This window comes from Podarcis erhardii (assembly GCF_964252035.2).
Source record: "Podarcis erhardii genome assembly, chromosome: 5".
NCBI lineage: Eukaryota > Metazoa > Chordata > Lepidosauria > Squamata > Lacertidae > Podarcis > Podarcis erhardii.
The window spans coordinates 28,846,781-28,862,864 of NC_138509.1; the positions used below are offsets into that span (position 1 = coordinate 28,846,781).

Consider the following 16,084-nt stretch of genomic DNA (forward strand, 5'->3'; position numbering starts at 1 on the left):
TCATAATTCCTTGGCAACTCATGATGCTTCATTTCAATATGGAGGTGTGTGTTATGGCCCCTGCATTCTCTCCATTTGTATTTTAATCTGAGAGGAAAAACTCTCTGCCCCTCTTACCCACTCATTTAACTGACTGCTGATGTGGTGAAGTCTGTGGTATGGATAAAAGGAGACTCTTCCTGTTTCTCCCCCCTGTGGCATCTGTGCCACTGTTACTGTCTGCTACAGTTTCCTTCTGTTGCCTGATAGTGTGGAACACAGAACTATGGGTGGTGTGGGGTAAGGGAGCCCTCCTGTTATTTCTGCCTATGACCAGGGGTGAATGGGGATGGGAGAGAGAGATGGGAAGGGAGAGGATTGTCTTTGCTACTGAAGAAGCAACAGTCACCAGGTAACAGATTTTTTTTTGGGGGGGGGTCACAAGCAAGGAAACTGGAGGCTTCATGAATCTGGACCAGAAATTATGAGAAAATTTAGAATTTAGAATTATCAGGAGAAAAAATGAACCATTCCCCAAGTGCTTTCCAGTTTCACTCATCATAGGCAACCTCAATCCAAATAAAGCCCTGAGGTGCTCACCAGTCACTAGATTGGTACTTGGGGTGTATGGGGTGTTAAGTGAGGGGTAGTATCCTCTGGTGTCCTCAGGTGGGGGACACATACTGCTCTTTCTGAGGTAGTTTGTCCACCTTGGGTCCCCAGCCTGCACTCAGCTCTCTGGGGCTCCTAGGAGCTGTCAGCACCCTAGGAAATGGCTTTGACTGGCCGGCTAAATTGATGCATAAAATTAAAGCATAAAATGCTTTCTGTGTGCTGTGTGAGAATGGGTTGTGGCTGCAGTATACTTCCTCAATTCTCTCTGTTTCCCGGGTGCATTATTAGAAATTGCTTTGACCAAGACAATGGGCAATATATTCCTGCTTCCATGTCTGATATTGAAACTGTGTCTCTGACAATCTTTTTACTGAACTTAATTTAATTCAATGTCCACAAGTATCAAACTGAATTAGCAGGAAGGGCTGCCAAGTTTGCTAGGGTCTATGGTGCTACTGATTCACAAGCAGCTCTGCAGGATTCCAACCAGTGGGGCTGAGCAGCATATCAGGAGAACTGTGCGTATTTCTTCATTATCTTGCAGCAGGTTCTGTACTGCATGAATTACCTGTTTTGTTTTCCCACTACTTCAAGAGAACTCTTGACTGATGATGATATGTTGAAAATCAAAGTCAATTGCAAAGCAGCTTGGCAGAAAATTCTGGCCTATTATCTGTTCTCAAAATAGAAGGTATGCCATGATGAGCAAATATGCACTTTAAAGTGGTAATAAGTCCTTCTGCAGTGGTGCTCCAGGTAGCAGGAATGGTAATCAATCAATAACAAAGTAAACAGAGTCCTTCCAGGTAAAGAAATAAATAAACTACCAGGGTTTGCAATGGGTGAACTGGTGATTCTGTCATAATGCATGTCACTACTGGTATTGACTGATGTCAAGCACAAACTTGGCAGTTGGTTATCCAGGTTTTGTATGACTTTACCATTAGTCACAAAATCATACCAAATTAAAACAAACTTTTCACTTTTGCATTGGCCTCTAAGTGCTCTCCGTTTGTGTGTCCATTTTTCTAATAATGCAATATCCCACACTTTTTTATATCAGTAGTCTATATCTGCTTCCACCATGTATCTCTAAAATAATTAGTCTGGCAGCAGTAAGTAAATAACTGGCCAGTTCCCTGCTACACAAAACAGACCCATCTTCTGTTGTTTAGAAGGGCTAACTGCAGGGATAGCATTATTGTACCTTTTACAATGAGTCTGATATAACAAAACACAGCGTTCCAATACAATTTAATCTGTGGATATTTCTACCATAAATGCAGATATGTTCCTATATCTTAACATCTTTTCTAGGACCTCAGCAAGGAAACTGGAGCCATATGTGATAATCTTTGTGAAGTTATATGCCACTTATGGAACAATTCAACGTAAGTTCCCCATTTCTCACAGAGTAAGATCTAAATGGTGTCTTGTCCCATAAGGACCACCATGTCACTTTATCAAACGGCATATATATTTGGGAGATCAGGCCATTGTCATGACTTCTGGTCACTAAAAGGCTTCCAGAACACCTTTCATTCCTTACATTTATACCCCCCATTTCTTCCATCATGGAACCCCAGGTGGCATGCACATAGTAAGAAGCGGTGCATGCAGTGGTGTGTCATAGCTGCTTACCTGGAGTTGTGTCAAAGTCTGGGTTCCAGTTACACCAGTGGGACAAGTTCAGTCCTGCTGCTGCAACCACATGGCCCCACAGCTCTGCCCCAGCCCCATCCAAGTCAGCAGCAGCAATGTTAGTGTCAGGAGGGCAGCTCCACATCTCTGCCCCCCCCCATACCACTTCTGCACACAGTTATATTCACTAAAGATTTTTGGTTTGAATGTTGGTTCTTTTAATGCCATAAGCAGTGTCAAATCTACACTTCTTTCCTAGATAATTGTTCCATGAATTCTAGGCCCCTAAAGTATTTACAGGATAAATATATTGGACAACTTTGAATTATCTGGTATTCACCGCAAATGCATCATATCCAATTTCAAGTTCCTCACTTTCCATTTTTGCCATAAATTTCACTGGCCATGATGGTCAGTTTAGGCACAATGCAAAAGAAAGCCACAGTAAAATGACTCTTTTAGTGTTAGTTTCATATTTATATGATAATTACATCACAGACATATGGGCAATAAACCTTTGCATGATTGGAATTTTGCCCAGAGAATCTGTACAACCCACTATAATATGGCTATTGTTTTATGTCACTTTTAATATTCAAGATTCCTTTTAACTGCTTACCTTTTAAACACAATGTATTATTTATACTGAATTATAATGCTACCATTTCAGAACACAGGCTATCTCACATTTCATTAGAAATGATTTTTTACCTTGTGAGATTATTACACAGCTATGTTATGAGGTCTTAGTGGGGTTCTCTTCCTTTGAATATAGCATCAGAAGCATTCAAGGGAAGGAAGGGGCGAAATAGATTTCTAATAAACTGATACAACTGTGGCAGAATTCTGTTTTAAAATAATGATATGATACACATAAATGCTCATTTAGTTGTAGTTTTATGATGGTACTGTTAGAAGTATAAAAACAGACAGATTCAAAAAACGAAAACAAAAAAGAGTATAGTTTCCAAAATGCCATCTGAGTGTACATGCAAATCAAATATAAATAAATATCTATATATTTACCTCATTTACATGAGTTTTTTCCTTACTGTGTGCAACTGCATAATTCAATTTTCCCAAACACTGCATTATATATATTGGCTTGTGATGAGAATAATTTCTTTCATATGGCCCAAAGAATATCTGACCAGTGAATTGTTTAATAGGCCAACAAATTATCATCTCTGTTTATGCAGATCAAGCTAGATCATAGTCTTTGTGCACTACAACTTATACAATTCCCCTGGGGACAGATTCATCCATTCATTTCAGAATCTTCTACCAAGTGAATCAGGTCATTTGATTGTTACCTATTGGGTAGCTTCATACATAATACCAATGAGAAAGTTACAAGCTACTTTTTTGACTCCAAACAGTGTCAACTGCCAAAGTTTTGGGTTTTTTAATTGAAATGATTTAGGGAACTTAATCTTTAAAAAATTTTTGACAACTAACGTTTCTGAAAATCCCTGTCTTCAACTTTCTGTTGGATTGCCTCACTTGTCTTTTGTGAATTATATTGTAATGGAACCAGCTTCAAACAATAACTATCTGAGTGACTGATTTGACTAGACAATATGACGCTGACGTACGTGAGAAGAACTTACTACACTTTCAGGCCATTACTAGCTACAGATTTAGGTTTCACTTTGTTCTCCTCTTAAATTCTGAGAGAAGCATAAACTGCTATTCATACAGCTTGAGATTAAAATTAATTGGAGAGAATGATTTGACCACAGGGTCTCCTAGAGCCAGGATAGGCTACTTCTCACAGAGAGAAGAAAAATGCTGAAAGGAGGAGCCGTGTAGGGAAAGAGTTGGTACCTTCCATACATGTACCTTTTTGTGTTTTAAATTGCAGCCCCACATACAGTGTTAGATGTTATTGGGCAGACTCTTTGGTGCCCATTTTGCGCATGACACGAGTCCTCTAAATCTCCATTACTGCCCCATACACATAATCAACTGTAGGAAACTTGTATGGTTTTACACAAATATGATAAATTCAAATATATTTAAGTTTGGAACAGCCAAGATACATAAACAACAAAAAGAAGAGCGTTTCCTCTATAATTCTGAGTATTCAGTGCTATTCCAAATAGATTTCTGGCAGGCTGAAAGGGGCTATTTGTTTACATGATACAACTCTATCCATTTCCCCCCGCCCTCATATCTAATAGTGTTGGATACTAAAAGATATTTATTTTTGCATACACAGGGCTGCAGTCAAAGACAAGTTTACCTGAACATAAGCCTCTGTGAATTCAATAAGAGTTCAAAGCAGAGACTTCTGAGCAGGCGTGCACAGGATTGCATTGTAAATCTGTTAATTTGTGTGTCAAATATCCCCTTGTATGACTGCTTTCTTGGGAGTATTTTACATATGATATACTACTAACTTGACAGATGCAATATAGCTGCTATCTAATTAATTTCCTGGAGAGCCAAGCACTACTATTTATTGAAAATGCACTCAGCATCGTTAATCATGCTGTTTCTCAGAAATGCATGTAAGTACTTGGGAACCACATCATGAAACTTTTAAATAAGAATTTCTTATAGCTGTCCCTTTTTTTCATTACATGTATCCAATAATAGGATGATAACTCTCAAAACCAGAAAGTAATAATGGGAGCACCAGAAGCAGTTAAATTATAATAATTAATATCACTAAAAGGAAATGGAAGCATTTATGCATACCTAAATGAGCATAAGAATTTATCTGAATCCAGTGTTAGTAGGATTAAAACAGCCCTCAGCTACGTATATGCTTGTTACACTCAATGGTAATATTATATTAAAATGAAGGAAGCAATTACCTTAAAAGGAAAACTCTAAAATTACACATATATTATTCAATCTCAATTCCCCCCCCAAACCCACCTGACAGTAGAAGACCCTCAGCTAGAGATGGGGGAGAGATTCAATTCAGTTTGCCTTTAAAGGCAAACCTGCCTAATTCACACTTCCCAAAACAATATGGGAATTGAAATGCAGTCTCACTTTCAAATTTGCACTTCTCCAAATTTTGCAATTCAGTTCTCCAGCCAAGTAATGTGAACAAAAATGTATATACTAGGATAAAATGTACATTAAAATGCATATATTTCTGGAAAGGGCTAATATATATTAAGTACAAAAAGGCATTATATTAGGGGAAATAGCTTGCAAAAACTTGTATATTAGTAAAACTGCATACAAAGATGTATATATTCAGAGAAATTCACACTAAAACACTGATTTTCTTGAGGATTTTAAAAAAATAAAAAAAAATGTGGAGAATTGCAATATTTTTATTGGTACTTTTTAATCTTACTGTTACCAGTTTTTAAACTCAGATTTATGCTGCAAGCTCCCCAAACACCTAGGTTATAAGATGGTCTATCTGTGCTGCATATAAATATATAAATCATTAGCAGATGCCTGTTTCTGTTATAACATGTGATATAGCACTAGGAGAAGGAAGATAAGAATACAGTCTTCCTAATTTTAGCTGGAAGTAGGGATCCAGAAATGTGTGTAAAACATAAACAAAAATTGCACTGATGCAAAAAAAAGTGAGAAGCTACAGTGTTTGCCAAGGAGCTAGCTTATTATATGCAGCTTATTATTAAAGAAAATTTAAACATGCACATGAAAGCATTTGTTCTCAAAGAGAAGAGGAGGAGGAGGAGGAGGAGGAAAGAGAAGAAAGCACTTCACAGATTTTCAAAGAAATTAGGAAAAAATGCTGTTTATGTTTTGAGGTTACAAACCTTGACAGTGCTTCTAATAATGCTTCCAAGTCACTAAATTCTGCAGAGAGGTGCATTTTTACAACTTTAGGATGCATAATGTAAAGCTAAGTTTTGAAGCCCGCGTGCACACATGCGCGCGCACACACACACTTAAAAGCATCATTGTTCAGAGCAAGGAGGGGGAAGCTGTGGCCCCAGACAGAATGGTCAGTGCTCAAGGCTGATGGGAGTTATAGTCCAACAACAGCTGGAGAGCCATAGGTTTCTCTCGTGATTAGAGGCACTCTTTTGAGAAAATGGATTTTGTCCAAGGCATGTTCCTTAAACAGAAAACAGTCAAGGCTAATACTTCACGCCTACACATACTAAACCATGGAAGCTGCATTTGTACACAGGAATTATTCGTAACTCACCCATCCCATACAAATTCACATGTACGTTATGATCACCTCTCCCCATAAGAACCTGCCCGGATCAGAGTCTTTGTGTGCCTCCTCCATGAGAGGTCCAGAGGGTGGCAATATGAGAACAGGCCTTTTCTGCAGTGGCTTCCTATCTGTGAAATGCTCTCTCCAAGGAGGTTCAGGTGAAAATGATCCTTTTCAACCAGGCTTTTGGCTGATTAACTTTCTATATCCTTTAAAATGTGCTTGTGGGAGGGGGGCTATTGTTTTTGCTTTTTCTTCTTGTTTTTTATGTATTTTGTATTTTTATGCTGCTAACAGCCCTGAGATCTTCAAGAAATGGCCCTGGAAGGAGTATGTTGGGGGGGGGGGGCAACATTTTCCCACAAAGTCGGCCCATACATTATCAACCAGCAGGTGGGTTGGTTGATCTTGGATACATACCCAGTGCCTTTGTCAAAACCTGTTTACATCTGTTTTCAATAAGTTGTGACCTATTTCATCCCAATACCGACATCCACTGTCTTATTTAACATGGTTCACCCCTTTCACTAGGTGGCATGCCTCTTGCAGGCATATAATATAGAGTTATAGTCAGTTTACTAAGACAGTGTAGGGCAGAATATTGCAGGGTGAATAGTGTGTAGTTATTTTTGTGATTTTAAGTTGTTTTAAACTGTTTTTAATATTGTGACTGCCCTGGTTGGATCTGCTGATTATAAGGGTGAAAGTTTTATCCCAGTGACCAGTAGAGTTATTAAAGCCAAATTTGCATCACGGATACAATTTCTGGAGCACTTAATTGGTTTCCATGCTTTTAAATGCACATGGAAGGAGCTCAACCCTATTTTCTTTTGGTTTATATTTGGCATTCCTAGACGTGTTACTGGTGCTGCTCTTAATTTGGACACTGGTCTAAATTCTTTGAGCTATTGGATCTAGTCCATTAAATTTTGGCTCTGTTGCTATCTTCTGCTTACTCCCAGTTCCTCTGTATTCCAGGAAATGATAGACAAGTCTGCCTGGATGAAGAAATTGTTGCAAAACTTGTGTCAGTTGAACTTCTGTCTTCTAATTTGTTATCTACAAACTGCCAAACAGAGAGCAATGAATATTGACTCGCAAAGTCCGGTGCAGACCAGAGGTCTTGTTCTACCCCAGTCACTGGGTTTGCGGGGTTCTAGTTCTAAGAATGGGATGCCTGATCTGAAATGGATATCTGCTCTTAAAGCTTTTTCTCTGGCATATTTAATACCTTACACTTAAAACTTTTCAATATAGCAAAATTCCCATAAATCACAGATATTGCCCTTATAATAATTAAGAGGTGGATTCTACACCACATGTTCTTTTTAAATATAGTTTTTATCAGGAGGCAAGATAAACTCTTATATATATCATTACATAATCCTTTCCAGAATAATAAGAGTATCTGTTGATCTTTTTTCTTTTTGGAGGACTTAAAAAAAATAGTAATCAAATTACAAAATTTCCAACCATTGCAATTTCCTTTTGACTTTCCATGCTTGTTTCCTGATGTTCTTCTCTTTTAACAACATTATGTATTGTAAATTCTGTGACCAAACACAAATGAAGTGTTTGGTGGACTGTGAATAAATTATATTTGTATTTGCTTGTTTTAGTTGTGTATTTATTTATTCCAGCCTGCAGTGAGGGTTCCTTTTGGAGCTCTAAGTCAGAATAAAATGCCTTTTGCAAATGGGTGTGGGTGGGTGGGTGTGAATGTTACATTGTTCAATGTAAATGAAATACTTGTGAAAAAAGTGAGTGATTGAGCTTGAATTTCTATTGTAAGAGGAAGTGTAGAATTGCATAGACAATGTCATCCAGCAGCCACTTTAGCATCTGTTTAATTCTTTTTTCATCTATGGGTGAGGCAAAGCTTATTACTGTGTTTGTGAAACAAATTGTTTAGCAGAATATCTCACTAGTAGTCACAGAGGCAACTCTAAGGAATTCAAATCCCCCCAGTAACTTTTCAAATTATAGCAGTGTTGCCTCTTTCCAAAGAAAGATGAGCAAAACGCAGTAGTATTTATGAAGGATATGTCACACATCTACCTTATTCAGAAATTTATCGCAGAACACACAAAGGTGCCTGTTGGTACACATGGGGCTCACTCCACCCCTGGGCATGCGCCAGCAACACTTCCCAAGACACCATATGATTGGCTGAGACTGGAGAGGGTTGCTTCACTGTGCAAAGTGTTTCTAGCAGGGAGATGGGAATCTTATTGAGGGTTTCTATTCCCATGTTGAAAACTCTTCCTATAATGAACTGCCCACTTCACTCAGTCAATTGCACATCAGCTCAGTGGTGTTAGTAGCATGTGCAACATCATCCAGGAGCAAAGCTCCTCCCAAGTTTTCCTGCCACACTTTCACATGTCCTACAATGCAGAAAGACTGCAGCGTCCAGAGTAGCAAATAATTTATCAGATTAGTCTCTTCTAAGTTCAATGGCATGCACACACACCACTTGACAATAATTTCCATGATTTCTTGATTCTGATTGTGAAAGTGAAGAGCACATGTTCTTGAGTTCTCTTGCATGGGTTCAGTTCAGACCAGGCTTCAGTAAAGTTGGGGGTGGAGTGAGGCAAAGGCAGTCTGCAGCTAGAAAAGGCAGTTCTGTTTGCTCAAAACAGCAAGGTAAGCAAACCTAGAAACTTTTATAGGTGCCAAGGAATTAGCCTGCTAAGCTGAAGAAAACAGAGAGAGATGGGGTATAAGAGAACTTCAGATTCAGTCATACGAGTATATGTTTCATGGGATGCAGTGGGTGGCTTTCTCCCTACCCCTTCCTGAGCTACTATTTGGCACCTGACTCCAGTTAGTAGATGTCAGGATTCTAATAAAAAACAAAGTACATCCTGCAAATGCAAAGTCTGTTCACTCCTGTACACTATCCACATGTGAAAGAATATGCTTATATGAATCTCTCTTAATAATTAGACAGTAAGTACCTAACATTATTTTAAAGACTCTAGGACTATTCAAAACACGCACAGAAGATTCCAATAATAGCTACAAGAAAAACAGCAGTATGCTACAAACACTTCCACATGAACAAACATGGAGCAGGGCCATACAAAAAAATGCATAATAGGGAAAACCAAAAATATGCTGCTGTGAACATAGTCACTAATGCAGTCACTGTACTTTACTAAGGGACAAAAATACAAAGCGATTACTGAAAGCTAAGGTTACATCGGGTCCACTGTACTACCAACAAACTCACCTCAATAAGCCTGCACGTATGTTCTTTAAATATAGCAGCATATTCCATTATTTCCTTTTCTCTTCCATTTTTGGCAGCTTCAGTGAGCACAAGAAGTGGAACAGTTGTGTCCAAGAAGGAGTCTGAGATATGATCAATGATAGCTTTGCGGAGCTGGGGAAAGAAAGCACCATTAATTAAATCATATATCATGGTATTTCGTGTGTGTTATGCTATGCAGTAAATGTACTCTGCAAATAAGAAACCTTGGGTTGTATCCAATGCTCTGTGCACATAGTTTTTGCTAATGCAATGGGACTTCCATTTCCTCTGCCCCACCCCATGCCCCCATCTAAGCTGCTCTGGACCCACAAGATCCTCCACTCCTGCTTTATGTCAGAACTGACTACTAACACAATCAACTGGGTTAAATTATTCACTGTGAAATATGACTCTTGCTCTTATCAGTACATGTAAAAATACTAAATGTGATGCAAAATGAAACAATGTGCTTTCAAAATTATTTTAAAGAGAAGGGATCTTTATTGATTAGTCATGTACATAGAATGGAAAATGGCAGGATCCCCAAGGATGTGCTTTATGGGTAGCTGGCCTAAGGCACCAGGCCAACTCTGTAAGGGAGTTGTGTTATAAAGATGTCTGCAAACGTGACATGAAGGCTGGCAACATTAACCCCACCATGTGAGAATCCCTTACGGATGACTGCAGTGCCTGGGGACAGACATTCAGGTCATGTATCCACAGCAGCAACCAGTGGAGAAATGACCACTGGAAATGACCGCTGGGAGGAGCTCAGAGAGAAGAAACACAATGGAGACCTGTAACAGCGAAACTGGATGCCTTCATCTGCCCCAGTTGCAATAATAAAACAGGTCTCTCTTGTATTTGTCTCTACAGCCACAGCAGGCGCTGTAACTCTCCAATGGTTTGACTTTACCCCCGAAGGTGCACTTTTCTATTGTCTTTCTAGAAAGATGGATACCAACAATTTCAAAGAACAATCTCAGATTTAAGAGTGTATTTTTCAGCCTCCTGTTACAAATGCTTGGGGAGAGTATCACTTTTTCTAGTGCCTAGTAGAACTTAGTGAATTTCACCTTGTAAGTTGATTTTCACAGTACTCGGTACCTAAATGTTCCTGGATATGAACAGTAAAATGTATGTGTACAGATCTGCACACTCAATGTTATAATCACACATGTACAACATATAAGATGAATCCACAAACTGGTTCTCTGTCGCCTTTGGCACCCAACATAAATTATTTGCCTATCAACCTGCCTTTTTCCATCACATAATCAATTTAATATTCTTATACTAAGCATAGATTAGGAACAGGATTCTGTCTGGGTTTGTGGGGGTATAAATAAGACTATTATATTCCAGCAAGACTATGCTAGATTATGGCTGTTAGTTTTAATTTTATTTTAATGCATTGTGTAAATATGTTTTTAAAATGTATTGTGTAAGGATGCTTTTAAACAACCTCCAGTATGGAAAGAATCATTTTCACAGAAGAAAGCTGTTATTCTGTTTTCCATCCTTTCTCTCAAAACAGACATTGCTGTGCAGGAGGGACTGACCAGATCCAGATCTGCTTAGCTTTCAGCAATGCTGCTTCGTCATGTGCCTTTGCCCTAGGACTATTTAATCTCTCACTCTTATATAATGGAATCTGTCATCCAAGGAACTGACTAAGCCCACACCTTCAAGCAATAAAGCAACATTAGGTATTCTCAGACCACTCACTGGACCCTTGAATACATATTTCTAAATCTTGGACTTTTGGTGTTTCCACTGTTCCAAACCTGCATCCCTAATCTCCATCTGCATTTCTTAAAGAAAAGTGTGTCTCCGTAAAATAAAACAAAAGCATGTCATAATTATTATTTTATGTTATAACTGCTTGCAGACCTATCTATTAAACATACTTTTCCCCTGAGGAGATTACCTGCCTGCGGAGGTCTCTTGTTTTCTTGCACATATTATCTATTGCAATATTCAAGGCATTGCTCCTTTCTTTTTTGTCAGCCTGGAAAGAAAAAAGAAAATAAGAAAATTTTGAGCATACAAAGCTAGTATGTTTAACATCTTGATAAAAGCAACAAAGAGTCCCATGGCACCTTAAAGACTAGCATTTCTCACTACCATAATTTCTCTTTAGAAAATAATATATTCAATCTACTTTAGTAAATTATATTTTTGAACATAACAAAAGGTACAAAAGTACTGTGTTCAACAAGGGTGGTTTGTTCATTCAGGCCACATGTACTTGCAATAAATATATGCTTCTGGTTTCAAGGATTTCCAATCAACTTACATTCATAATGATCTAGTATATCCAGGCTAACCATAACATACATTCATATGGGCAATGCCCAACCCCTTGCACATTTCGCTGCTTAGGGGCTCCATTAGAATATACATATTTTTTCATAGGACAATTAATTACAGTAGAGTTAAATAAAGAAATAGCTCCAACTTCTACAAGTTAAAAATAACTATGTAATGCATAAGTACTATTTATTTTATTTATTAAATTTGAATAGCGCTTTTCATCCATAGATCTCAGGGTGGTTCACAACATAAAAACACAAGGTAAAAAAAAACCTCAAAACATAAAATAAAAACAAGAAAAACACAAACCAGTAACCCCCCTCCAACAGCACATTTAGAAGGGTCTCATATATTAATCGGCCAAACGCTTGGTTGAAGAGGACTGTTTTCACCCGACGCCTAAAGGTGTATAATGCAGGTGCCAGCCAAACCTCCCTGGGGAAAACATTCCACAAATGGAAAGCCACTGCAGAAAAGTTGTCTACAAAAAGCAAACCTAACATCTCTGATGTTACCTTAAGGAAAATACCAGGGTAGGGGTGTGGGGTGGGGAGCATGCTCAGTTGTGACTGATACTTCAAGCTTGTAATCAGAGATGATGATTTTACCCACCAGAAAACTGTAAAGGCTGTCCTTGAAGGAAAACCACTACAGTAGTCCTTCTGAAATCTGGCAGGATTCATTTCCTCTAACCTGGCAGCAAATTTCACCCAATTCTGCCAAAAATCAAATTTATGGAGGTTTCTGTGGTGGGGCAAATTTTAAAGGCGCCCAGCACAAAAATAATCCTCTGCCTGTAACCTGACAGGCCTTATCCATTCTGGAGGTGCTACTGTGCCTGCAAATTTCAACCATGTTTTGCAATCCCAAAATAAATCCTACCTCCACTAACTTCCCTGTCCCCCACCCTGCATACAGACATACCCAACTCATTATTCAACCTTAACTATGTCTTGCAAAAGGAAAAAGTATAGATACTTTTAAGGTAAAGGTAAAGGTAAAGGTACCCCTGCCCGTACGGGCCAGTCTTGGCAGACTCTAGGGTTGTGCGCTCATCTCACTCTAGAGGCCGGGAGCCAGCGCTGTCCGCAGACACTTCCGGGTCACGTGGCCAGCGTGACGAAGCTGCTCCGGCGAACCGGCACCAGTGCAGCACACGGAAACGCCGTTTACCTTCCCGCTATAAAGCGGTACCTATTTATCTACTTGCACTTAATAATAATAATAATAATAATAATAATAATAATAATTTTTTATTTATACCCCACCCTCCCCAGCCAAGGCCGGGCTCAGAGCGGCTTACAAGCAATAATAAAAACAAGATGAATGATTACAAACTTAAAAACAAAAATAAAATACAACATTAAAATAATGGAACATTAAAATATTAAAATGTAGCCTCATCGCAGGAGGAGAAGGAAAAAAAAAGGAAACAAAAGAGAGGGAGGGAGGGAATCAAATTGGCTCCAAGCCAAAGGCCAGGCGGAACAACTCTGTCTTACAGGCCCTGCGGAAAGAAATCAGATCCTGCAGGGCCCTGGTCTCATGAGGCAGAGCGTTCCACCAGGCCGGAGCCAGAGTTGAAAAGGCCCTGGCTCTGGTCGAAGCTAATCTAACTTCCTTAGGGCCCGGGACCACTAGGGTGTTGTTATTTATGGACCTTGAGGCTCTCCGTGGGGCATACCAGGAGAGGCGGTCCCGTAGGTACGAGGGTCCTAGGCCGTGAAGGGCTTTAAAGGTCAAAAGCAGCACCTTAAATCTGACCCTGTACTCCACCGGGAGCCAGTGCAGCTTGAAAAGCACTGGGTGAATATGCTCCCATGGCAGAGACCCCGTGAGGAGCCTCGCTGCAGCATTCTGTACCCGCTGGAGTTTCTGGGACAGCTTCAAGGGCAGCCCCGCGTAGAGCGAATTACAGTAGTCAAGCCTGGAGATGACCGTCGCATGGATCACTGTGGCCAAGTCAGGGCGGGAAAGGTAAGGGACCAACTGCTTGATGCGGCGAAGGTGGAAAAATGTCGCCTTGGCTGTTGCTGTAACCTGCGCCTCCATGGAAAGGGAGGCGTCAAGGATTACACCCAAACTCTTAACGGAAGGCAATGGCACTAATTGGGCCCCCGCAAGAGAAGGGAGTTGGTCCCTCATCCCCATGCCATCCCGACCTAGCCATAGGACCTCTGTCTTCGAAGGATTTAGTTTCAATCGGCTCCCACGAAACCATCCAGCCACAGCTTCCAAGCATCTGGTTAGTGTGTTCGAGGTCGAGTCGGTGTGGCCATCCATCAGCAGATAGAGCTGAGTGTCATCAGCATATTGGTGACAGCCCAGCCCAAAGCTCCGGATAATCTGGGCAAGGGGGCGCATAAAGATGTTAAAAAGCATCGGGGAGAGAATTGCGCCCTGCGGCACTCCACACACCAAGGAGTGGCGCGACGACATTTCCCTCCCTAGTGCCACCCTCTGTCCCCAACCAGAGATAAAAGAGCACAACCAGTTATGGGCTATGCCCTGTATCCCCACGTCTGTGAGGCGGTGGTCCAGAAGATCATGATCGACCATGTCAAAGGCTGCTGACAAATCTAAAAGGATCAGCAGTCCTGACCTGCCTCAATCCAGTTGTCTACGGAGATCATCTGTTAAGGCAACCAGAGCCGTCTCCGTCCCAAAACCAGGACGGAAACCGGACTGAAATGGATCTAATGCCGATGTTTCCTCCAGAAACCTACCAAGCTGTTCAGCAACCGCTCTCTCAATTACCTTACCCAGGTATGGAAGATTTGAAACTGGGCGGTAATTGGATAGGTCTAAGGGATCTAATGAAGTTTTTTTTAAGAGTGGACACACCACTGCTTCCTTCAGTTCCCCTGGGAATGTCCCCGTGTCAAGGGACAAATTGATAATTTCAACCAGGGGGGTCCGCGCAACATCTGGACACTCCCTAATCAGCCAAGACGGGCACGGATCAAGGAGGCAGGTGGTGGGCCTACCAACTTGGAGGAATCTATCCACATCAGTAGGGAGTATCCGATCGAAATGGTCCAACACTGGACCTGAAGTCAGTCGAGGGGCCTCCAGTTCAGTCACTGTATCTAAATTGGCAGGGAGGTCATGGCGGAGCAATAGGATTTTATCCGCAAAAAAACTCGTGAATGCCTCACAGCTGTGGGTCGAATTTGTGCTTAAATTTGGTTGTCCTCCTAAGGACTTAAGGGTGCTTTCGAACTGCTAGGTGGGCAGGAGCTGGGACCGAACAACGGGAGCTCACCCCGCCGCAGGGATTTGAACCGCCGACCATGCAATTGGCAAGTCCTAGGCACTGAGGTTTTACCCACAGCGCCACCCGCGTCCCTTTATAGATACTTTTATTTCACAGTAATAGTGAATTTTGGGAAATGTTGGCAGAAGAAGCCTCATTTTTTTTCCCCAAATCAGATTCAGCCTGAAACTGACAGGCTGTTTTCTGAAGCACTAAATCAGGATCCAATCCAAACCCTCCAGTCTGTTTATACCCCTAAAACTGACCTTCAAACCACCACTGAGACAAGAAGCAAACCCTGTAATTTTGAACAAGTCACTATTTCTCAGTCTTGTGATGGTGTTGTGAGGTTCAGCAGCCTAGGAAACTCCTCCGCAGAAGGGGAGGGTAGAAATGTTATAAGTAATTAAGGCACATTAAGATCAATCAATGGCACTGGGGAAAAAACTTTTTTTCAGGGCTGGGCCTATCATTAGGCAGAGTGAGACTGCTGCCTCTGGCTGCTGATTTTGGGTGTTGTGAAATGGCAACAAATTGGTATATTATTAAATATGTTAGATTTTTTGCTGCCAGGGAGAAGGAGAGGTGCTTGTTGGATTTTTTTTTTGCCTGAGGTGCCAAAATAACTTGACCAATTTTGGGTATTATGCACCTTGAATTTTGAAGAGGGCAGATTTGCTGCTCTGCTTCAGGCAGCAAAATGTCTTGGGCCAACTCCACTTAAAATGTTTACAGGTCTACATGCTGAAAATAATCAGGGTTCTGCAATAACGGAACAATTCAGCAGTGACTAGAAGGAATAATTCACTCACTGTGTTTCCAATGGGGAAAACTACTCGGGCTCACTTAA

At 40.6% G+C, this 16,084-nt stretch overlaps 1 protein-coding gene across 13 annotated transcripts in view; it reads right to left on the reverse strand.

Moving 5' to 3' along the window:
• Positions 1–16,084, reverse strand: part of CTNNA3 (catenin alpha 3) — a 566,694-nt gene that overhangs the window by 251,750 nt on the left and 298,860 nt on the right. For all 13 annotated transcript variants that reach the window (XR_014156848.1, XR_014156849.1, XM_081862982.1 and 10 more), the window contains 2 exons: positions 11,593–11,673; positions 9,642–9,794 (listed from right to left, as the gene is read on the reverse strand). Coding sequence is in view for 11 of the 13 variants with exons in the window: in XM_081862982.1 (XP_081719108.1) it covers positions 9,642–9,794; positions 11,593–11,673 (234 nt within the window). In the remaining 2 variants the exon portion in view is untranslated. The remainder of the gene's footprint in view (positions 1–9,641; positions 9,795–11,592; positions 11,674–16,084) is intronic.